We start from the raw sequence: 25834 nt of genomic DNA, 5'->3' as shown, positions 1-25834 counted from the left end.
GATAAAAGACTTGTGCACACTGCACAGATTTGTACTTATCAAGGCAGGTTTGAGTGAGTTAGATGTGTGGCGTGTATTGCTGAGTAATAATTTTGAATGTATACTTGTAATAAGATTGTGTTGATAGCCTCTTCCGCATTTAATTTGGATTAAAGTTGCATTGGATATATTGCATTATGATAGAAGTATTTGTTTCAGTTATACTTATATGTGTAATTTTATTGATAACGAAACACCTTTTGTTAGGAAGGAAATCACACTCTTTGGAAAATCGACATGTAGTGGTAAGTGCTTTGGAAGTACCTGGAGTTTATTTATTTGTTTTTGAGTATTTGAAATTAAGCTCGTGTTTGGTAGGCTTATAGGTGCTTAGTCATGGATTCTTGTAATTAGGCTACTTACAGTTGCGAATTCGTTAATTCAAAACACAGTACCGATGCCGGTACGCAAATTACGTAGATTACTTTGTTCATTATCTTAGGGCTCTACAACATCATATAGAATTATATATGTTTGACCTTCCCTTTGACCAACGCTGCTCTCACATGATTGGCCACCCTGGCTGTGTGGTGATCACGGTACAGGGCCACCGTAGAAACGACACAAGATAACCCCCCCCCCCCGAACCACATGAAAGACCACTTAACTTGGGAAGCGCACGGACTATCCATTGGGGCATAGCGGTTTATTATATCGACCTGTTGTCACTGAGGAATTGGATTTACAGAATAATTGTGGAGGCTGTTTCGAGCGATCGCGCCAATATGTTTGTACGCAAGAACAAAGGCCAACCTAACCTTACCTCATTAGTGTGATGATACTATGTATAGTCGAACAAATTCGGCTATTCTGTACGAAATGGGCACATGTGCCGATACCTAAGTAACAAGAGACCGAGAAGTGTGACAGATTTTGAGTGGGTTAATTGAGGGATTAGGTAAGTGACAAGAATCTGAGGACTGTGACATATTTTGAGGGGTCTACTGGAGAATACGGTACGGAACTGTTTTCTCTGTTGCTGTTCTTTTATTTAAGATTAATTAGGTAATTCTACAGAATAACTATAGGCCTATGCATAGGTAAGGATAGGAAGGGTGCAGTCTGTGTTCTGAGCCGTTTATCCAATAAGCCTATTATTCAAATCTAGTCTTTCAGGTGAAGCTCCCTGTAAAGCAGATTTGAATAATTTCAAGGGCAAAATTGTTCCGGGGCCGGGTATCGATCCCGGGACCTCTGGTTGAACGTACCAGCGCTCTACCACTGAGCTACCCGGGAACTCCACCCGACACGCGAGTTGTGTGGATATAAAGGGAAAAGTTGAGACGATGTCGGGTGGAGTTCCTGGGTAGCTCAGTGGTAGAGCGCTGGTACGTTCAACCAGAGGTCCCGGGATCGATACCCGGCCCTGGAACAATTTTTCCCTTGAAATTATTCAAATCTGCTTTACAGGGAGCTTCATCTGAAAGACTAGATTTGCATAATATATACGTTACTGTTTACGTTAACAGAAAACCACAATTCCAAGTCACACAGATATTGTGTGCATTCGTTGTGGGTCTCTGGCGTTTCGTCAGCCCACGCGAGTTGTGTGGATATAAAGGGAAAAGTTGAGACGGTGTCGGGTGGAGTTCCCGGGTAGCTCAGTGGTAGAGCGCTGGTACGTTCAACCAGAGGTCCCGGGATCGATACCCGGTCCCGGAACAATTTTTCCCTTGAAATTATTCAAGCCTATTATTGTTTTACTGTGTTAATGTCCCGAGATAACTAAAGAAAGGTGTCGACTTTTCAGAATCGTATAAGATTATGTTTGACTTCTAAATATTATTGAGATATAATCCAAATGGGCAATCGACTTCAGAGGGTTATTCAGCATTGAAATTCAGCATAGGACAAAATATGAGAAATTGCAGACAAATTTTGCCTACAGTAGGCTATGTATTAGAGGCAGGGTTCTTTTATGAGGTTTACAGCTTTACTTTTCTTCGAGGGTAAGCCATGTTAGGGATTTTATTGCCCTTTGCCAGGTTCGAACCCTTGTAGAATATATTTTGAGCGACTTAAAATATTTTGTCAGCAGAAGGTAGAGGGTCATTGCAGAAGGCAACTGACAGTTACTGCAGTATAAATGCTGTTTGGCATGTTATACGCGTCAGATTTAATTGTTACCTTTGTATCAGGTGACTGGTGGCTCCAGTGGGATTGGGAAATGTGTGGCTCTCGAAGCAGTCAGACGCGGTGCACATGTCACACTAATAGCCAGAGATGTTAAGAAGCTGGAATCCGCAGTCATGGAAGTAACAAAATGTGCCTTGCATCCCGAGAAACAGAAGGTGCAGTATGTGTCACGTGAGTATCCAGTCTTTATCAGAGTGCCTAGCATTACATCTTCATTGGTTCCTCTTGCATCTGTCATCAGACCTGGAGACAAATTGTACTGACACTACTACTTTGTACAGATGCCATCTGTATTCGTCCTTTACAAAGGATGCAACCATTACATTCCATTTCAGGTAATTTAGATAGCTACAAGACGGTATCGGAAAGTTTAAGGACTAAGACCAGGAAAAATTACAGGCTTACCTTTTTTAAATTTGGCTGCCATTATCTTCAAATATAATCCCCTGGGAAGTGTATACTGCAATCTCAGCTCCTCTTTCATGCCTCAAAAGCATCAGGGAATTCCTTTCCTTAAAGGCTGTTGTGATTCCACTTGGATTTATTTTAAGGTGTCAAAGTGGTGCCCTTTTAACTTGAATTTAATTTTGGGAAACAAGAGGCTAGGTTAGGTGAGTAGGGAGGATGTGGGATGACCACTACGTTGTTTTCTGTCAAAAACTGTCTCTTTCTGAGGGAGGGATAGGCAGATTGTTGTGATTACTTACTTACTGGCTTTTAAGGAACCCGGAGGTTCATTGCCGCCCTCACATAAGCCCGCCATTGGTCCCTATCCTGAGCAAGATTAATCCATTCTCTATCATCATATCCCACCTCCCTCAAATCCATTTTAATATTATCTTCCCATCTACGTCTCGGCCTCCCTAAAGGTCTTTTCCCCTCCGGCCTCCCAACTAACACTCTATATGCATTTCTGGTTTCGTCCATACGTGGTACATGCCCTGCCCATCTCAAACGTCTGGATTTAATGTTCCTAATTATGTCAGGTGAAGAATACAATGCGTGCAGTTCTGTGTTGTGTAACTTTCTCCATTCTCCTGTAACTTCATCCCTCTTAACCCGAAATATTTTCCTAAGCACCTTATTCTCAAACACCCTTAATCTCTGTTCCTCTCTCAAAGTGAGAGTCCAAGATTGTTGTGATGCAACAGCTAATTCCGATTGCACCAGAGTTCTGGTCTTCTGTCACACATCTTCTCTCAAGACACTGCAGTAGAAGTTAGAATTCACAGTAGAGTCAGGAGGGACAAAATTTTGGTAAACAGTGCCCCTGATGTCATTATATTACTGGTTGTCCTGTATGGTTGTGAAACTTGGACTCTCACTTTGAGAGAGGAACAGAGATTAAGGGTGTTTGATAATAAGGTTCTTAGGAAAATATTTGGGGCTAAGAGGGATGAAGTTACAGGAGAATGGAGAAAGTTACACAACACAGAACTGCACGCATTGTATTCTTCACCTGACATAATTAGGAATATTAAATCCAGACGTTTGAGATGGGCAGGGCATGTAGCATGTATGGGCGAACCCAGAAATGCATATAGAGTGTTAGTTGGGAGACCGGAGGGAAAATACCTTTGGGGAGGCCGAGATGTAGACAAGAGGATAATATTAAAATTGATTTAAGGGCAGTGGGGTATGATGATAAGAGTCTGGATTAATCTTGCACAGGATAGGGACCGATGGCGGGCTTATGTGAGGGCAGCAATGAACCTCCGGGTTCCTTAAAAGCTATATGTAAGTAAGTAATTATGTCCTTGATGTCAGAAAACACGACAAGCAAGCTTTATGTTGCACTCCTTTGGTCTAGGTGATTGCATGCTCTTTCATTGTGTGTTTTGACTCTGTATCATAACCATAAAATCCACCTTCCATCATCTTTGATGATCCTAGAGATAAATGTTGAGTCATTAGCCTTCTTACGAATTACAAATTTTATCTATTGTCTATAGGAGCGTACACACTTAACGAACGAACAACGAACGAATGATGAAGCAAAACTTCATTGTTTGTTTGCTGTTTGGAGCAACGTACATATCATCAGCAAATTGTCAGAAAACATTCACGTTCGCTGATTATCCGCAATAAAGGCAGACGGAAATATAACTATAGCAAGCACAGCCGTTGTTATTATAGGCAATTTAACAAAAAGAAAGTTAAAAACCAAAAGGCGATGGTGGCAGACACCACTCTACGAAAGTCTTAATCAGTATAGAGGCACTGACTTGCTTCATGATTTACGTCGAATGGAATTGGGGCAATTTCACAACTTTGGTCGCATTTCAGAAACAGATTTTGAAATATGTATTACTGTGCAAAATGGGGCCAAAAATTTCCAAGAAAGACACAGGCTGGCGAGAAGCAATACCTATTCAGGAAAGACTAGCATCAACACTTCGACATCTCACTACAGGAGATTCGTATACAAGTTTAATGTATTTATTCAAAGTGTCGAAACAGCTCATTACCAGGATTGTTCCAGAAGTATGTACAGCTATAATTGAGGAACTGGAAGATTTTATTAGAGTACGACTACAAGACAGGGGAAAGTTTCAGTACACGGATACCTCACTGACAATAATTATCTTAAAACACTAAAAAGAGAGATTTGTTTGTGTTGTCGAATGCGCATCATGCTTACAAAAAGGCACTTTTCAGTGCCAATAATTTATTTTGTGCGCACAATGTTGGAACTTTGTTTTTTCTGGGCGTGAATTTGTCCAAAAGGAACGACGTATGTTTATACGTGAACCAAGTTGACTCATACACTTCATCACTCCCCATTACAGATCTTTTTGTGGACTTCTGTCTTTCCCTCCGGAATGATGTCAGTAGGGATTCAATTTTCAATTTTCTTTTTGACTTCTGCTTCCTACAATAAACAACAAACGTGTATCCACTGAAAATAAATAAACAAAAATAGTTTTCAAATTTTGCACGTGTTTTAGCTTCCCAAACATCATGTTTTCTTACTTTATTGTGGTAAGTAGGATGCTTGGGATTCCATAAAGTTTCCTGCTCCCTATATGCCTTAATAAGATTTATAACAGCGTCTTCCATCCACCCCAGTTTCGACATCCTGTTGGTGAAATTGAACTAAGTGCTGTGTTCTGCTACAAACTACCAACTAATGGCAAATCCCGTCCACAACGAATACCAACTTCCTTTGATGTACCAACAAGCGACGGATCACTTCTGAAGGCAAATCAAAGATCGGTTTGCCTTTGCTGTGACGTACACACGTACCGATTTCAATCAGCGAATGCAATCGTTTGTCGTTTGTTGTTCGTTTGCTAAGTGTGTACGCACCTTATTGTATATTGTCAAAATTTGATCAAATCTTATGTGTCGTAGTATGTTGGAATGCTGTTACAGTTAATCGTTAATAGTTGTTTAGCAATACATTTGGCTATTCTTCATTCATCAAATCTTGAATCTGTAAAATATATATGTTTAAATGATTTATTAAGAAATATTAAGTAGCTAATAAATTTTCAAAAATGTGAATAATTGTATTGTGTCAAAAACTTACTTATTGATTGCGTGTAAAAAGTACTGCATTCAAATTGTAGCAAACACCATTGTATATTGGTAAAATGAACTGTTTCCAGTCATGGATTGTTCGACAGTGGTCCTCATGGATGAGTTAATTAATTTTCTCAAATGCGAAATTTTCAGGTCCCTACTCATTACTTGTAAAATGACAGATTTGAAATTATTGTAGTTACTTTCTCATTGTGTGACATTGTCCCCTGATTACTTTCGGCATTTAAGTTGTAGCAAGATCCATCATTCTTCGTAGGTGTGTTTGATAGAGGTTTCAGTTTCATTATAGACTTGTGTTATACATTTATACCAAAGTTCTTTAATACGATCTATGTTTACAATTACAGTTGACGTCAGTGGAAATTATGAAGATGTAGAGAAGGCATTACATAGTGCAGAAGAAGAACTAGGCCCTATCTTTCTGTTGGTGAATTGTGCTGGAAGTGCGATATGTGGGAGACTGGAAGATATTTGCATAAAGGACATCAAGGTAATTTTAAAAATTATTTTTGTCAATAAAAGTTAGGGCCATATTCATAGACATTCTTAGTGCGGGCTTCCAGTGGATGATCAGCGAACTAACGTTTTTCGTATTCATAAACCAGTGTTAGTGATATGCTGTGATATGAATCCTGTACAAGTAATCAGTCGATAGCCAGGACTATAGTCCCGTTGCTCTAATTTCTGGCAGCCAATCACGTTGCAGGACGGCTACATTTAAACGTGTGCATCTTGTGATTCGCTGATTCATTTCTTAAGGCTCGATAAATACTTAATATAATCGCCAGCCATTTTAGCTCTTTTTTTGGCGTTCGCAGAAAGCACACGAAGACGTTATTTGCCACTCAATTATTTGCTGAATTACATTGCATTTGATTTATTATCATAGGAGCTACAACATGATAATGTTTAACGGTGTGGCAAATAGATTCCTCGTAAGGTAGCTCGGCAATGTGAGAACAAAAATGGCGAACGATATTACCTACCTACTACTACTAGTAGACTTTATAGAGCCTTTACTTTCTAAGACGTAAGCAAAGGGACGGAGTCACGCCGGAAATAACAGCGTCGGGACTATAGTTTAGCACGCTCGTAGCGCGGGCTAGCGAAATGTCTATGAATAGCACCCTTAAGTTTTATCAGAAGTAAAAGAAAACACGGACAGATATTGACCTTTAATATATCTCTGTTGTCTTATAGATTCCTTTGTGTTCTTAATTTGTATTTTAGTACCAGATGGACTTGAATTTTCTGGGGACACTGTACCCCACCAAAGCTGTGATTTCCCGTATGAAGGGGAGAGGTGAAGGCAAAATTGTATTAGTTTCATCGCAAGCCGGACTTCTGGGAATATATGGCTACACAGTGTACTCTAGTTCCAAGTATGCGTTACGTGGCCTTGCAGAAGCCTTGCACATGGAGGTATTCTTACAAATACAGTTCTACTTAAACATTACTTCATATGGAGCTCCAGTTTCTGTCTCTAAGGAAGAAAGTATTGAAAGAAAATTAATCGAAACAGGCTCAGTTGATCTCTGATAAAGTGGAATTTCCGCTTTTATGTGGACATTTGAATAAATACATCTCTCTTACTCTTTCAGGCAAAACCATACAACATATCAGTGACACTGTCTTTCCCACCTGACACAGATACTCCAGGACTTGCTATTGAGGAGAAGACCAAGCTTATGGAAACTAAATTAATTTCTGAATCTGCAGGGTTGATGTCTCCAGAAGCTGTAGCTAAGCAGCTCGTGAAGGATGCCTTGGTTAGTATTTTGTGTTATTTGAATGGACAATTAGGTACTGCAATCAGCCATGCAGCCTAGACAAGCAATGCTTGGAGGCTTCCTTCTGAGGCGATCTCGGCCTTTCTATCTATCTAATCGTCTAATCTTGCTAGTTTGAATATAAGACAATTAAATAATAAACTAACCCTGCCATGAATCGTTATGATCAGGATGGTAATCTGCGTGTCGAGGTAGTCAAGTGACAACACACACTCACTATGTAAAACACAACTATTTATTTGAACAAGCAAAATAAATTCGTAGCACAGAAAATATCTTCTTCACAAAGTAACGTAAACCAAATCCAGCTAATTACCTTACATAGGTAGGTACTTCCCCACGCCGGCATCCATCTTGTCATACAACCTTGACATAACCATCACTCAGCACACACATAGCCGTTACATACAAATTGGCCACCCCTCAAACATCACACAACAATGGGTGCCTTCATCGTGAATTCCATACTCTTTAAGTTCGTTCTACTGCAACAACTAAATAAAACATAAGCCAAAACCAACTCACTGAACTAATTGTATATTGTGGTAGGCTTTTAGTTATATCACAGCTAGAAAAATGATCCTCTGAAATCAAAATACCGACCAGAGTTGACTGAACGCAAACCAGTCAGGAAAATGAATGCAGTTCAAGCTAATAAGTACATCCCAAAACTCCCCGCTAAATTCCACACGAATATCTTCTGCAATACACTCGCAGGTTCCCGCAACACCGTGGACTATCCAGCTTCTGGTAGACTTATCGAGCCTGGTTCGATCCCCGGCCTACGTAGAAGCTCGTACCCTATCACACCAACATCCTCAACTGCCGGCACACATCTGACCTGAAAGAGTCCATCAACCAGACTGACGCTACTGCTGCGAACAACTCGCATCACAGTACAAATGTAAACTCACGCCACTCGCTTAACCAATCAGCAAGCGCTATTATAAAATAATAACTGCTCCCTCAATAAAATAATAACTGCTCCCCCGGTCTCAACTCATCACAGGTTATAGTTATAGGAACAGAACCAGAGCATACGGATTCTAAAAAAAAAAAAAGTAGATGTAACCGAAAGTAAATGAAATTAAACTTCCAGTGTCAAAATATTTAGGTTACTCTGTTGCCTGATTGCAAATTAAAGTAATGGGTAGCATCTTAATGTATAAATTTTAGTGTTGTGGGATTTAATCGATTAATCGATCAATTTCTGTTTTAAGATTAATCAATCAAAAATATTTAATCAAATAATCGAGTTGATTAAAATTAATCGGTTGTAGTTGATATTAATTATTATTTTGTTAATACAAACTCATACTAAAAATTCCGACAATATTCCTTTCTTTGAAAATTCCTTACTTAAAAGCACAATAGTACTGTTATTTTCTAACTGTAAACCACAAACACTTCAGAAAGAGATGGAGATATGAGGACAGTGACCTAGTCTACCTCTATTGAAAGTTGAAACACAGTGCGAAACCCTTGTTTAGTTTTATGGTTTTCCAAGAAAACTTCCACCTTGTTGTCAGCTCATATTCCTAGCAAATGAAATACATACTTTTCTGGGATTCGTCCCCCTCATCCCTTATAAAATAGCCAAGTCTATACTGTGTGCAAGTGAGAGTGTAACTACCTTCTTCTCTTTCTAAAATCTGGTAATTCGATTAAAATAGGAGCTAGTCTTTTGTTTCGTCTGCTGTTATTTTGTAGTTGCAGTTTCTGTACTGAGTTTGTATAAACCACAAAAGTAGTAAATTGAAATCATCAGTACCAGTTGCAGAAGACACAGCCCTGCAGTATATATTGACTACACCCCAACTCTGGCTACTAGCAACAGGCATCTATAATGAACACCGATCAAAATATCCCTCATTTCTCGTGAAAAACAACAACTGAATAGACTACAGTGAACTATAGTGGACTTTATGTTGTCAGCAAACAGCTGGATACATTAAGAAGATTGATTGAAAGATCTTCGTCATCTGAATGAATATATAAAGTAACATTGAGATAACAAGAAACACAGTACAAACTCGTTGATTTCTTGTACACTTGGCAGTGTAAATAATGCTCATCAAGAGTCTGTCCGGAAAGATAATGAGCAAGTAAAAACAGAAAAAAAAAATATGTACATCTTGTCGAACATTATAGATTGCATTAAATTTTGTGGGACATTCGAACTAGTGTTGCATGGCTACAATGAGATGGAAATGTCAGTTCTTATTAATCTCATAAGCAGCTGGGGTAGTGCAATGAGGGGACACATTGGAAATAACGAAGTATTTGAAGACACTTGGAAGTCCATTGAAAATGTTCTACTTGTCTATTTACTGGATTGTGTCATAAAAAAGTGAAGAAGAATTGAATAATATTAAGTGTAATGATACCCGGGAGGAAATTAAACACAGAATAAATATGGGAAATGCCTGTTATTATTCGGTTGAGAAACTTTTATCATCCAGTCTGCTGTCGAAAAATCTGAAAGTTAGAATTTGTAAAACAGTTATATTACCGGTTGTTCTGTATGGTTATGAAACTTGGACTCTCACTTTGAGAGAGGAACAGAGATTTAGGGTGTTTGAGAATAAGGTGCTTAGGAAAATATTTGGGGCTAAGAGGGATGAAGTTACAGGAGAATGGAGAAAGTTACACAACACAGAACTGCACGCATTGTATTCTTCACCTGACATAATTAGGAACATTAAATCCGGACGTTTGAGATGGGCAGGGCATGTAGCACGTATGGGCGAATCCAGAAATGCATATAGTGTGTTAGTTGGGAGGCTGGAGGGAAAAGGACCTTTAGGGAGGCCGAAACGTAGATGGGGAAGATAATATTAAAATGGATTTGAGGGAAGTGGGATATGATGATAGAGAATGGATTAATCTTGCTCAGTATAGGGACCAATGGCGGGCTTATGTGAGGGTGGCAATGAACCTCCGGGTTCCTTAACCCTTTCTGGTCGGATTTAAATGTCTTGGCCACTGTGCGCCTGGTCCATTTAAATGACGCTCACCAGTGCGAATTGAACTACTATTTTACACTGCTTGATTTTCTTTTGTAACTTTCGTAAAAGTGAAGAATCTTTGATATATGGGGTTAAAATATTATATGAAAGGCTCACGCATTCGTCTCACTGAATATTAACTGTCTACTATAATTCGTTTTCGACTGTACGGGCTTGCCTTTATGAATGTGAAGCCATGTGCTTGCTCGCGTTCGTCAGATAATAAACTCAAGGCTAATGAAAGTAATATGAACTTAGAGATGTGAAGAGCCTTTTAGGTCGAGATATGCGACATGTAAACACCCAAAGTCGTAATCTTTGGTTTATATTTCGCCGTCATTATAAGACAACACTTCCTTCTGAGCTGGCAGTGGTCAGGTTCGAAGATCTATATTTAGCACTGTAATAGTAAGATAACTGTGAAAGATAAACACATGAGATCTGTAGCCATAGAGAAGACGTGGTAAGAGAATGAATATATACGAATGTCAGTGGCGGATTGTTAGAAGAACATAATTCATAAAATGTAATACATTATTGGAACTTTCGTGCCAATATATATTGGCGTATTTTTTCTACACGTATCTTTGCTAGATATTCTACATGCACATTTCAAATAAATATAAGAACTAATACATACCTATCGATACTTCTTCTCTGTATGGTAAAGGGCGAAACACTTGTTGGGGTGAAGTCCTGGCTTCCTCTCACATGTATCACAATAAAACGACGTTTCTTTCCTGCCACCTTTTACTTTTCTGTTCGAACAAACTGCACAGTCCTTCGTAACTTTCCTTTCGTGTGCCCGGATCAAGTGTAATTTTCCATTGAGACGATCTTCTGTATCTCCGGTACTTGGTCTCCCACGTTTTCGAGACATTTTGTTTCTCACATTCCCCACCAATCCTTCGATGATCTTCTTACGAAACTCCAGGTGAGACAAAGCAGGAAGATTTTTTGAGTTTTGATTCAAATTGTATAGGTGGAAACTGTTTACAAGGGAAATCTCCAGAATCCAGAAGTATAATTTTCGCCACCATTTCAAACTTTTCTTCAGGAAACCGTAGCTTGAACAGTAGTGGTCTGCTCTATCGACTCCCCCCATTTTTGAAGTGTAGTCTATAACAGCAACAGGTTTCTGAAAAACCTCTACTTCCTTCGCAGTTTTTCTCGAGACTTCTCTTGTGTCTGGATTATGCCATGTACTTAGAATGGTAACAACTCGCTTGTCTTTCCATGATAATGTCAAATATTTGTCTTCCTTCCTGTAGGCTACTACTTCATGTTTCTTTATTTTCAGTGCTTTCTTCTTCATTTGTTTCGGCAAGCCTTTCCTATTCTGCATTATTGTACCAGTCAAATGAACGTTTGCTTGTAACAGTTCCCGAGCAAGATCCAAGTTTGTGTAAAACCTGTCTGTGTATAGATGGTATCCTTTCTCATTCGTTACACTCTGAACTTTGTTTATAAGTTGAAGAACTATTCTGCTGGTGAATGTCAGTTCTGGATGAATCAAACTTTTTGTAGTTACTGATCCATAATAAGGAATCAAACCACAGACATAACCATTTGTCGAATCAGCAATTACATAAATTCGAAGACCCCATTTTGTTGGTTTCTGTGGGTTGTACATCTTGAATACTACACGTCCTTTGAAATTTACAGTAGACTCATCCACACATACATATTGCGATGGACTGTAAAATTCCAAAAATTTTGATTCAACGTAATCTACAACGTTTTTCACTTTACTTGCTCGGGACTGCATTTGTCTGTCTGGAGTTCCATCTCGAGGAGGGGGAGAGACATGAAGACCCCAATATATTTGCAGAAATCGCTTTCTTGAAAATATGTCTTTGTAGAACCGCGAACTGTCTAACCATTGTTCCGAGAAAAAGTCTTTGATAGTACTCTTCATACGTCTTCCCATATTCAGTATTACTCCATGAAAAGCCATTAGCTCTTCAGCGGTGACATCTTCCCAACCGTTCCAAATTGAATGTTTTCGCAAAGGTGTGACTTTTTGTATTTTTTGTCTAACGTACCTGTTGGTTTCGGTAGCTATTTCTTGAAACAGTGTCTGGCTAAAAAATAGCAAAAAAAAATAAAAATGGTGAATCAGGCTTTCGTCCAGTCTGGGGAGGTTTATAAGCTGCTGTTCCACGAAACGGTATATGATGAAAGTCATTGTCATTAGCACCCCAGTGATCCCAACCATCATTGTCAACACTGTCTATTTTATCATCACCATCATCTTCAACATCACTTGAACAGGACTGATTGTCATCAGAATCGTCACTGTCACTTGAAATGGCTTCACTTACTTGAGAATCAGAGTCATTGTCTTCAATTAGTTCAATGTCTGAATCATCACTAAAAGTTTCCCAATCCCCATGCAAGTCTTCATGTATCTCATCGTCGCCCAAAGCCTTCCGTTTTTTTTTTCACTATGTGTTTAGTTTTTTTGACAACATTTCTGCTCGTAGACGCCATTGTGATAACAAGAACGATAAAACATTCGCAGCCACTTCTAAAATGTATTTTAGAGCACAGGAAACAATTCTAATTCACACGGAAATAACACCACCGCACAGATCGTAATCTCAATAACATACTGACGCAACATGCATTCCTTGCTCCGAGTTCGGAGTGTTTATAAACATTGTAGGATACGTGGCGGACTCAGTCCGGCGCAGGACTGCAGCTGACATATTTTAGTGGCGGACTGACTCCGACATAGGAGCGGTAATGGTTAAAAGCCAGTAAGTAAGTATTAAGTATGCTGCTATTATGGCTGACAAAACTACTGATGTTGCTGAAAAATAGTTCGAGCGTGTTCAGAATAAGAAGGTGTATGGGGTGAATCTAGCTTAAGCTGGTGTATGTCTACTAACAGTGATACTGAAGTGATCTTGTCCGAATCCTCACGAAGTCTCACTGATGTGTTGCATGTTAATTTTTTTCTTATATGCACAGTATTTATAGTCAGAGATGAATTTAAACTGTCTTTGATAGACCTAAAAAATCTGAAGCTGACAGTACAAGATTGGATTTAGTATGGCAACTGGCTTGCATGTTATCACTTAAGACTAGAACAGCGATATTATCCAGTCTCCAACACAATATATTTTGTCCTGAAGTCCCTCTCTGTAAATTGAAATGGATACAAGTTTCCTTTCAAATTCAGATGTGGATTATTTCCTGTTGTATGCCTATGTATATAACACTAATACAGTACTTATTGTAACAATCTGTCTTGATGTTTTTTTTTTTTTTTTTTTTTTTTTTTTTTTTTGGACGTATTCAAAATGAAAGTTGTACCTCACAGAAGAGGTGTATGGTACGATTTTCAATTGTCATTTTATTATTATACAGACTGTAAGAAGAAATATCGCAAAAACGTATGAGATACTTGATCGATATTGTAAATATAACACTCTTGTCCCTTTTTAGATGGATGGATTATTACGAAGAGTATTAACTACATGGAAGAGAAAGCCATGTCTGCGTTGCTGACGGAAGAACAATATTCACTTACATATCATACTGGTCATGGATTATTTTGTCCGCAGAAGGATAATATCCACTTACATATACTGGTTATGGATTATTTTGTCTGCAGAAGGATAATATCCACTTACATATACTGGTTATGGATTATTTTGTCTGCAGAAGGATAATATCCACTTACATAATCATACTGGTGTTGGATTATTTTGTCCTCAAAAGGAGGATAATATCCACTTACATATCATAGTGGTCATGGATTATTTTGTCCGCGAAAGGAGGATAATATCCACTTACATATACTGGTCATGGATTATTTTGTCCGCAAAAGGAGGATAATATCCACTTACATATCATAGTGGTCATGGATTATTTTGTCCACAGAAGGATAATATTCACTTACAAGGGGGTTATTTTGTCGAGATTTGAAATTGTGAAAATGCATTAAAGAATTAAACTTTCTTAAGAACATTACTAAAGTTTATGAAGATAAAACAGTTTAATTATTACATTTTACTTTCAAAATAAATACTGACATACTAGGTACTAGGAGGTTTTGTAATTTCAGAATTCAATTTGTATATTAAAAATATTGAATTATACTGTATTTATTACAGACTGTACACTTTTTTTCTAATATATAATAATTTTTACCTTCAGTATTTTAATACGATATTACTGGGTTGTGATTTTCATAATCACTGCTGTACTCAGTGCTTACTCAGCTTGCACAGTATGTTATAAGTGGAACTTTGAAAATTCAGGTGATTCTGATTTCATTTCTGGGTCTGTACATCTGCTTTCACTTGTACACTTATATTGCCACAGACCACAGTGGTAGAATATAGACATTTCGTCCTCACATAAGCCTTCCATTGATCCCTATCCTGAGCAAGATTAATCCAATTTCTACTGTCATAATTCACCTCCCTCAAATTCATTTTAATATTATCCTCCCATCTGCGTCTTGGCCTCCCCAAAGGTCTTTTTCCCTCCGACCTACCAACTAACACTCTATATGCATTTCTGGATTCATCCCTATGTGCTACATGCCCTGCTCGTCAAAAACGTCTTAATTTAATGTTCCTGATTATGTCGGGTGAACAACACAATGCGTGCAGTTCTGTGTTTAACTTTCTCCATACTCCTGTAACTTCATTCCTTTTAGCCCCAAATTTTTCTTAAGCACCTTATTCTCAAACACCCGTAACATCTGTTCCTCTCTCAAAGCGAGAATGCAAGTTTCACAACCATACAGAACAATTGGTAATATAACTGTTGTATAAATTACAGCTTTCAGCTTTTTTTTTTAGAGCACACTGGATGACTAAAGCTTCTCAACTGAATAGTAAAGGCATTTCCCATATTTATTCTGCGTTTAATTTTCTCCTGAGTGTCATTTATATTTATTACTGTTAAGCAAAATACTCGAATTTTTGCACCGCTTCAAAGGATAAATTTCCAATTTTTATATTTCCATTTCGTATAATATTGTGATTATGAGAGACAATCATATACAGGGCCCGAATTCTGATAACATGTCATCTTTTTTTCCTTGTGTCTGAGGCATTGCTCGTTTGTTTATAAATCCCATTTGTGATATACGCATTCTAAATATCTAGGTATAATTTATAGGCAATTTTTGGTTATTTTTTTGCCATTTTCTGGTTTTTGGCCATTTTTAAAAGCTGTATGTCATTTTGTCAAGTATTGGGTCAAAATTTTCGTCATTAATGGGATTTCATAAATGCAGTGTGCTTTCTGCATTTTACAGGGTGAATCAAAAGTCTAAAACCATATAGATATCTTCCATGTGCTTGATTTTCGATTACTATAAGTATCACCAGTATTTGTAAGACCAAATGCTCTACCAGTGACACATTCGATTCTAGCCCTCAGCTATCTCAAAAGCTGCCATTTCAGATGAACTTCAAAATTTTTAATGGAAAGAGCATCAAAATCATGTGAAATTTTCTGGTGGGGGGGGAAACAGTGGTGCAACCTGTTTTGAGATACCTGTAATCGTTTTCAAGTTGTTTGAAGATAACTGTCATGACAAGTAAGCTGAAGTGTGTCCTTGAGAAACACGCAGGTTTCAATACATTATGCAGAGTTTCAAAAGTGCTGTCGGGAGACATGTTTGACACATCAGATATTAAACAAGAACTCACCCCCCAGTGACCTAGTGTACTTCAAATATGCACCCATTGCTCCTTTGGATGTGGACAGGAGCTTCACTATGTACAAAAGTACCCTGCCGGACAATTGGCGGGCATTTACCTTCGACCATCTCCGTATGTTCACAGTGATCTACTGCAATGCTGAATAAGGTATGGTTCATATGCTTAATTTTTTCATAAAACATTTAAATAAAATTACCCGGCTACTGTAATCCAATTTTTCAAGTTATATATTTTTTTTCTTTCTTTACAGAAGTTCAAAAGAGGAAAATGATGCTCTTAGACTGTAGACTTTTAATTCATTATTCAAAGTACCTAATTAATTCGTTAATTTTGTTCTTGTTTTCTACTTTTTTAATTGTTAAAAATTAAGTATGTATGCCTACTAATTCAATAATCTTTACTGTAAAATTTTTGTACAGTAGTTTAGTATGAACAGTTATTAAAATAGAAATTCCAAATTTTTTTAGGTCATTTTCATTAAATTTTAGTCATTTTATAGGTTATTTTTAAAGAATTTTTAGGTTGTCAAAATCCGGGCCCTGAGTATATACTTTGTCTTCTCGGTATTTTCTTCAAAACCTGTCTCTACTTGCTTCAAGTAAAATTCCCGTGTTTTTTCCTAATAGTTTGTGGATTTAACCTGTTCAATTCCAAACACTCTGTGTTATCCTGAACTTTCCTAATGGCATATTCTAGAGCAAAGCTAAAAAGTACAGATGATAGTGCATCTCCTTGCTTTAGCCCACAGTGAATTGGAAAAGCATGTGACAGAAATTGGTCTATACAGTATACTTATTGAGAGGAGAGGCCAGGGTCCTTCATGGACTATAGCACCGGAAGAATGAATGAATGAAGAATTACTATTCACTAAATTCTCATCCGAACATTGAAATAAATTTTTGAAGCAGATAAATACTTGTCAACATATTCTACACACGCAGACCAAGAATTCGAGCACATAACCACAGGGAATGAAAATAAAACTGTTGGAAGGTTTGAATACCTTTCCTCATGAAAACTGAGATATGCATTTTCCATACTTCTTGAACATAAAGCCATTTCCTATTGTAAATATAAATTTAACTCTGCCGAGTTGGCTCTGTGGTACCACATATGCCTCCAGACTAGCCAGTCTAGGTTTGATTCCCTGCAGGATAAGGTAAAATTTCTATCTTGGAACTAGGAGAGGTGGCAGTGCACAACTTCTAATTACTGAATTGTGCACTAATATGCCTGGGTTAAATCCCAAATATCTCGCAGTGCCTATGAAGAAAAGGCATATGTCACTGTTGATAGTGATTCATCAGTCGAACAGGGATGTTAAGCCTGGTGCTTTTTGACAGGAGTAGGCTATGTGCTGGCACCGGGTTTCCCCTTCGTCATTCCTCATCTTCATCATCATCCTCACTCAATCTCTACAATACACTCACCCTAGTATACAACATAAATTTCCACACACACATATATACACTCATGCACACACATTTAACTTCATATAAGGTGACCTCTTTGAATAGAGCAAGACACAAGAAGTAGCAGCAGCAGCCCAACACGGACTCACAAGAAGCGGAAAAACCAGCCATAGCCTGTCTACCATTCACAGAGAAGTTGTCGGGAAAGATAAGCAGACTGCTCCACAAACATGGAATAAAAACAATCCACAAACCTCTGCCGAAAATTAGGAGTAAGGTCAGATCAGTAAAAGACCGGTGATCTACCGCATTCCGTGTGAATGTGGGGGTTCCTTACAGTGGATAGATGGGACGCACAATAACTACCACGTCTTTCGGAACATCAAAGAAGTATCAGATTAATGCAGCCCGAAAAATCCGGATTGGCTGAACACTATTGAAAAAAGCCATAGGGCTAATTTTAATACCACCGAGGTCCTGGCGAAGTGTTCGGGCTACTGGGATAGAAGAGTAAAGGAAACCCTGGCCATAACGGTGGAACACGGTAACCTGAATCGGGACTCTGATCTCCAACTAAGCGCGGCGTGGGCACCAGCTATTAAATATCTCAACGCCCAGACGACAGGCTGTCATCAGCGGAAGACACATAAGAACTCGTCCGCTGAGCCATCGTGAGACCTGTGGTCAATCAGCCAAAAAGCACAAAGCAAGACAACACGTCGGCCGCATTCGCGCTGCGGTCCGCACTAATAAGAGCCAATCAGCGCACAGCTCCTCGGCTGACTCCTCCCTCTGGCACTATAAATTAAGGAGCTGGCTAGCCTTAGATATCATTTAACCCTGAAGATGAGGAAGATGAACATCCTCGAAATGTCGGTGGATCACCAATTTATGACCTGGCTGGAAGCCCGAGAAAATTTTGAGTTATCACATCACCAGGAAAGCTTCAGTAGTTATTTCATATACAGTCATTTCGCATTTTATTGCTGTTGCAAAAAATTACTACTTCTAACTATTAATAAGTGAACAAGCACTGCATTCAAATGCTGTGTAAGCTATCTCACAGTCTAACTGAAAATCTGAAGTATTGCCACAACGTTCTTACTATAAGTGGAGAAGGTGCCTGTCTGTCAATTCTTTATTATTATTATTATTATTATTATTATTATTATTATTATTATTATTATTTAATTTGTGTGGAAGAGACTAATTAAGGGCACTCAGTAAGAGAGAGAATCTCGACAATAATGTCAACCACAAGCTGACGATTAATTGTGATACTTGAATTCATAAGTTGTAATATTTATTTCTAATGACATTTGTTTCAGGTGGGAAAGTTCTACAGCACGGTTGGTTTTGAAGGGTTTATGCTCTCAACATTATGTGCAGGTATGACTCCAGTCTCATCAGCATTGGAACTTTTAGTACAGGTATGTGATTAGCTGAGTAGTTACATTACTTAGTTAAATGAGGCATTTCTTAAATAATATCCTGGGAGGGGGGTTAACGAGTTTAATATTCCAGCCATATTACTTTCATTGATTTTGCGCAAGTGTTTTGATGGTGTTAAGGGGAATACATTTGGGTTTCATAATGTGAAATCAGGATTATCCCAACAGTGAATAAATGTTCAAAAAATTATAATAAATAAAGGAGAAACTTTAATGAAGAAATTGTAATACACTAAGGCCGAGATTGTCCATCTTTTGAGTATCTCAGACCAGTACTTAAAGATAATACTTCGGAATATGTATTTACTTCATTTTGTATGTATTTATTCACACTGCAATGGGTATATACCCAGTGGCAGTGGTAACTAATTACACTCAATAATGACAATAATGAACATATTAATTAAAAATACAATTAATAATAATAATAATACTAATAATTAATGCTAACAATAATTTATAATAATAATAATAATAATAATAATAACAACAACAGGGAATATCCTAAATTAAATGAAGCACGATCACTTAAAATAACATTTAAAATAAATCTAATTTGTATCTTAAACCTAAGATCGAACTAAAACCCACGAGTGTGATATGTTCATATCTGCACAAGTACCTTTCAACACTACACTCATTTCGCTGTCAACTCACTCACTGCACTGAAACTATGACGCATTTCACTGATTCTATCCTGATTTCACTAACACTTCAAAAACATTTCACTGTTCAAATACTTTGCACTGCCACTATAAACTATAAAGCTTCACTGACAGGAACACATTTCACTTACACAACACACTTCACTGACACAACACACTTCACTGAAATAACAAAATTCTTCACTGATACAACACTTCAATAACAAAATATCATTTATACCCTTTAAATACTGTGTATAATTACCGTCTATTAGTAAAGTCCTTAAGCCTATTTTTAAATACATTTTTGGTTGTTGGTAAATCCTTTAGTAAGTCTGCAGGTAAAGCATTCCAGTTCCTGATAATACGATTGAGAAAAAAAAACTTTCCAGTGTCTGTCCTCTGTCTTCTTTCCCTCAATTTATATGAGTGGTCGTTCCTTGAAGAGTAATTTGGCGGCTGCAACCTATTTTTTATTTCTCTCCAGGCAGGCTCACCTCTATATGTTTTGAACATTGCACATAATCGAATTCGCGTTCTCCTGTCCTTGTGTGTGACCCATTTTAATGGTGAATTTTTCTGACAACATTTGAGAGCCCGTTTTTTAATCTTTTCCAGTGTCTTAATATGTTCTAATCTGTAAGGATCCCAACGTGCAGCACCATATTCCATTACTGGACATACTAGTGATTTATATGCAATCTCTTTGGATTTATCAGAGCCTTTTCTTAGTACCCTCATCACAAAGTGTAACGCTGTCCATGCTTTTCCCACTGTGTCTGTAACGTGTTCCCCCCAGCCGAGACCGCTGCTAAATGTTATTCCGAGGTATTTACATTTGTTAACTTCCAGAATGGTTTCAGCCCCTAATGTATACGATGCGACTATTTTATTTCTTTTCCTTGTAAAGCTGATGGCTTTGCTCTTTAGAGAATTTATTTTCATTTTGTTGGCTATTGCCCAATCGTTTATTCTATTGAGGTCATTCTGAAGAAGAGTAGTATCTTCATAACTTTTTATTTCCCTGTATACCATACAATCATCTGTGAATAAGCGAACCCTAGACAAGATATTAACTGGCAGATCATTTACAAAGGCCAGGAATAGAAGAGGCCCCAAGACACTCCCCTGTGGGACTCCAGAAGTAATTTCAATTGGGTTCGATAATTTCTCCCCTACCTGTACTCTCTGAGTGCGACACCCCCTAAAATGTTTTGCATAATTTAGACTGGTAAACATGTTCTACTAATGAAATATTTTCATTATGTAGTGAATTAAACATCCATAGTAGTAATTAACAGATAGCAATATTCAATTTTTGTTTTAGCGCTTGCATATAGCTAATTTCAAAACACTTGCAGGCTATGCAAAGTTGAGTTGTGCATGAGAGGGAGTCATGTTCATTATGCCAGTGTTAAAGGTTTTTGCAGAGAGTGCTTTTATCGACTGTTACACAGTAACAAATGGAGATAGAGGAATTCTCTTTATGCGTTAAAAAAAAAGAAGTAGAAGGTACAGATTTGAATTGCCCAGCATCATGGAAATTAAATGCTATTGTGAATTAAATTTATCCAAGATTACATTCTATAGTATGAGTAGTGGTATTATGAGACAGAGTTTCCACATATTACAACATTACTATTTCTTTAAGAAAAATAGATATTCAGGACAAAACTAATCTTAAAACCTTCTAATTTGTATGTAAGGTACTGATAAATGTGCATGAAACATGCTGACGACAAAACTATACTTGTTTTTTTGAAAGATGGGACATGACAGCAGCATTGCGATCGGAAAAACAAGTGAATGTCACGTAGCGTGGTAGGCCTGTTGCTATGGTAACAACAGTTGAGTTGCCAAACTTACAGTTTCCACATGGCGAGTGCTTAATAGCTCTCTTGGCAACATTTATTGTGAACACAATGTTAACATTGGTACGTTTCGTCTTTGATTCTCTGTCGATTTTTGTATTGTTTTCTTACCTTCGCGTCATTTGTCAACGGATGTTTTAATGTCAGCCATCTTAATGACAATTGTTAGCTACAATCAGCTGGCAGCGTGATAGTCCTTATTGGCAACATGGCACTGTAGTTCCAAGTTCGGCCGCTTAACTGTCATGTCCCATCTTTCAAAAAAACAAGTATAGGACATTCACGTATGGAAAATGGAGAACTTCATATTTTTTATGTAACTTCCATATGAATTCTGTATCTAATGTGTTACCAGTTTTCATGTCATAAGCATTGTATGTGATTCCAGGCTTAATTTTTAGAATTTACGCAAGCATTTTGTCTCATATTGCAACCTTATTTTCTGGAAGTCCAATTATGCGGCATGAGCATTTTCTGAAACATAACACCTGATTCCTTGATATAATCATGTTATGACTTTGCACACATAAGAAGAAATTATATTCCTATAAGGGATCACCTCGAATCCCATTTGTAACTTCGTTGTTTTTAAATTAGAGACTGTAGATAAAGACTGTCCCATATTACCAACTTCTCCTCTATGCTTTACATTGTTAATAATGCATAATTAGAGCAATTTTCTGTTTCTTACAGGGACTGTTAATGGGAATTCTGCGTGTTTTCACTTACTATTACGTACTAACATTCCAGCGAATTATTCACAACTGCATGAAGACTCGGGACCAGACAAAAAAATCTGAATGAAGACGTGATGATCTCCATGGTTAGGAATATTTCGCCAAAGTAGTGGTTCAGTTATAATAATGCTGGATGCAATGCTGTTTATTGAAATTGTCACATCAAGAAAGATTTGAGTCTCCTTTCTTCAAGTTCATTTGTATATTGTTTGTATTGAAAAAATTGAATGTGCACAGTTAGAGTAAAGGCTGGTTCACAATAAACGGGGAACGGGAACGACAACTAGAACGAGAACGGAAATATTGTTAAAATGAATGTATTTAAATGTGAGCATTCACAGCAGTTAATTGTGAATGCTTACATTTAAATACATTTATTTTAACAATATTTCCGTTCTCGTTAATTGTGAATGCTTACATTTAAATACATTTATTTTAACAATATTTCCGTTCTCGTTGTAGTTGTCGTTTCCGTTTCAGTTTCAGGTTTATTGTGAACCAGCCTTAATGAGTGTTGTTATAGCTGGAACATTTCACAGTATTAAAGGGCCATTCCATGTCTCGAGTGGGACATTTGCACAAGTGTTTTATTTATTTAATACTTTGATATATCTTATAAAAAACGTATATTTTTATTAATATATTGTAATGTGAAGTTTGTACAAATATTGAAAATGATAATGCTTAACCTTGTGTCACAGGTGGAACAAGACAAAATCATATCTTTGGATAAAAGAAATGATTATTTAAAATCTCTGTGAATTTATATGCATAAAATAATTTAAGTTATGTTTACTTTATAAATTACAATCCCACATAACAGTAGAAGGTACTTTATTTGCATTTTACAAAAGATATAACTTTCAGTGAAACTTGGACCTTAAAAGAGAAAGAAAGAAGCCGACTACAGGCAGCTGAAATGCGATTTCTTCGAAGTGTACTAGGAGTAACACATCAGAAATGAGGAAATAAGAAGCAATCTAAAAAGTTAACAGCCTGTTAGAAACTGTAGATGAGTATAAACAGAAATGGTGGGAACACGTACAACGCATGAGCCAAGATAGAACCCCGAAAATAATCGCTGACTATGTACCCACTGGCAAAAGAAGTATCAGCCGACCAACAAAAAGGTGGATACAAGAAATAAAGGAGCTGCAACGGGCTTAAAGCCTACAGCTTGAAGCAGAAGAAGAAGAAGAAGATATAACTTTCAGATACCACATGGGTTTTCTTCGGATGCTCTGGTTCCCTGTGGCATTCCAACAAATCTCCATCATCTTTTCTCTTCTCATTGCAAGTGTAGTGTAGACCAGCCTCCTATGGCGCATGCTGGGCAATGACTCTGTCGGAAAATTGGTGTACACAACTGGCTTCGTATGGGTGAAAGATGAACAGTCAAGTACCTCTCATTAGTTTACCCAGATTCAAGAACTGTAAAAATTTAACAGCGACAAATCTTTCTTTACAATATTGGGGAACTAGAAGGAAAATTAACTCCAATATGCAGAGCATTAGCAACCAACCAACCAACTAGTTTACCCAGATAGCGGAAAATTATTTTTAGTTTCTTTAACCCCGATATTGTATAAAACACTTCGATATGATAATTATAAAGGTAATAATAGGTTTTTCTAGTCTTGGATTTTCACTTTCGGTAATATTGCCGATCCTTCTGTGAGGATGTGAAATAATAGGTATATGTGATTTATAGGAGATTATCATTTCTAACTAATATTTATTTTATGTAATTAACTTACAGAATATTGTAATAAATGTACAAAAAATATAGTATAACACATTTCTTGTACAGTTGAAACTGGTTCATACATAGTTTGAGTGGAAGAATAAAGTTTTTTGCAATCAGCTATTCAATTAGTTTAATATACCACTATCTTGCAGGTGAAGCTTCCATGAGTTTTTCTCCACAATGTCAATACAGTGTGCGATGAAAGGGAAGTACCACATCTACCCTCTGATAGACACTTGATAGAAAGCAATGTTTTGATCAGCTCTTGTCAATGTCTTCCATATGTGTATTATAGTTATGGATGACTTGTGGTTGACCAACTGTTATTCTATTTTTCTGTTTTTGAGAATATGAGGAACCTGATGAATTCGTAGAACACTGTGGAAGTTAGTTGTCACATTCACCACACTATTGCAGGATTACTGTAGTCTGGAAAATAAAGGAATGTCAGTAAAAAAACTAGGGTGAGTGACTATGTGGTTTACGTCATTCATTGCTCTAATTGCCGAGATCACCTTTTGTTTCACATGCATGTTGAACGTTGTTCCAGAAGTTTGGAAAGTCACCCCAAGGTACTTGTACGAGTTAACGACTTGTAACTTCCCGTCTCCAATCTGCATTGTCTTTCTCTGATACTCTGCCAACTTTTCTGAATATCATCTATGCGCTTTTTTCTTGGTTGATGAGTCCATTTGTCTTGGCCCACTTTTGCAGATTATGTAGGCATTCCTGTACGTCTTCTAGTTTGCCGGAGGCTAATACCATATCATCTGCATATATATATATATATATATATATATATACACATACATACATACACATTCTGGTGGAGTTGTGGCTTCTGGTGTTTCTTATTACATTTGCGTTGCAAGGTTGAAGAGCAGGGGGCTTAGAGGGTCTCCTTGGAGGAAGCCGTTCGTCTGTGTGATGGGGGCTGATATATCTATATTGTTATCTATTGTGAGTCTGTTCTATTCTAGTATGTTTGTGATTATGCTCGTGAGGTAGTTGTTTGGCCCCATCATTTCTGCCATTTTGTCTTTTACAATCTTCCGATCTATTAGATCGAAGGCCTTGCTATAGTCGATGAAGACTGCATATATTTTATTTTTATTTTATTGGGTTATTTTACGACGCTGTATCAACATCTAGGTTATTTAGCGTCTGAATGAGATGAAGGTGATAATGCCAGTGAAATGAGTCCGGGGTCCAGCACCGAAAGTTACCCAGCATTTCCTCGTATTGGGTTGAGGGAAAACCCCGGAAAAAACCTCAACCAGGTAACTTGCCCCGACCGGGATTCGAACCTGGGCCACCTGGTTTCGCAGCCAGACATGCTGACCGTTACTCCACAGGTGTGGACAAGACTACATATAGTTTTCCCTTGGGGTGTCTTAGTTCATTCTGGATGTCAGCATTGAGGTTCGCAACAGCTTGTAGTGTCGATCTGCCTTTTCGGAAACTGAACTGTTCTTCTGGGATGAGGTTGAGGTTATCAGCTTCTTCATTGAGTCGGTCCGTGAGCATCATTGTAAAGAGCTTGAAAATTGTATTTTCTAGTGCTATGCCTCTGTATGATACGTCATTAATGTAGATAGAGAAGAGCAGTGGTTGATATCTGAGCAATGCTTTGTATAAATATATTTATCTGAATTTTCTTACGATGCCTCTGCCAATACATGGTTCATCAAATTATTGGGACTGTTCTGTACCACATTGTTCTTATATCCTAATGTTAAATTGTCTTTTTCCAGGTTGTAGGT

At 37.6% G+C, this 25834-nt stretch overlaps 1 protein-coding gene across 2 annotated transcripts; it reads left to right on the top strand.

Annotated features, from left to right (window-relative positions):
* Nucleotides 1–24191, top strand: Kdsr (3-ketodihydrosphingosine reductase). 2 transcript variants are annotated; one of them, XM_069836598.1, is made up of 7 exons: nt 8–284; nt 2178–2346; nt 6069–6211; nt 6952–7143; nt 7323–7490; nt 18950–19051; nt 22281–24191. In XM_069836598.1, exons 1-7 carry the CDS (start codon nt 177–179, stop codon nt 22389–22391), a joined length of 993 nt encoding a protein of 330 aa, XP_069692699.1. In that variant the 5' UTR covers nt 8–176; the 3' UTR covers nt 22392–24191. The 2 variants fall into 2 exon arrangements, with proteins under 2 accessions (XP_069692705.1, XP_069692699.1); XM_069836604.1 differs by lacking the exons at nt 18950–19051; nt 22281–24191 and adding an exon at nt 13973–14642 and having other exon boundaries at nt 1–284.
* Nucleotides 24192–25834: the final 1643 nt, after the last annotated feature.

This window comes from Periplaneta americana, chromosome 1 (genome assembly GCF_040183065.1).
Source record: "Periplaneta americana isolate PAMFEO1 chromosome 1, P.americana_PAMFEO1_priV1, whole genome shotgun sequence".
Classification (NCBI taxonomy): domain Eukaryota; kingdom Metazoa; phylum Arthropoda; class Insecta; order Blattodea; family Blattidae; genus Periplaneta; species Periplaneta americana.
The sequence above is the reverse complement of the archived record's forward strand: the minus strand, read 5'-3'. Positions and strand labels throughout refer to the sequence as shown.

What these genes read in the sequence shown, in the direction of transcription:
- Kdsr (XM_069836598.1), top strand. Translation starts at nt 177, where the DNA reads ATGATAGAAGTATTTGTTTCAGTTATACTTATATGTGTAATTTTATTG. An exon ending in CAGAAGCCTTGCACATGGAG is followed by an intron (nt 7,144 to 7,322) that starts GTATTCTTACAA and finishes TTACTCTTTCAG; the next exon opens with GCAAAACCATACAACATATC. An exon ending in CATTGGAACTTTTAGTACAG is followed by an intron (nt 19,052 to 22,280) that starts GTATGTGATTAG and finishes TGTTTCTTACAG; the next exon opens with GGACTGTTAATGGGAATTCT.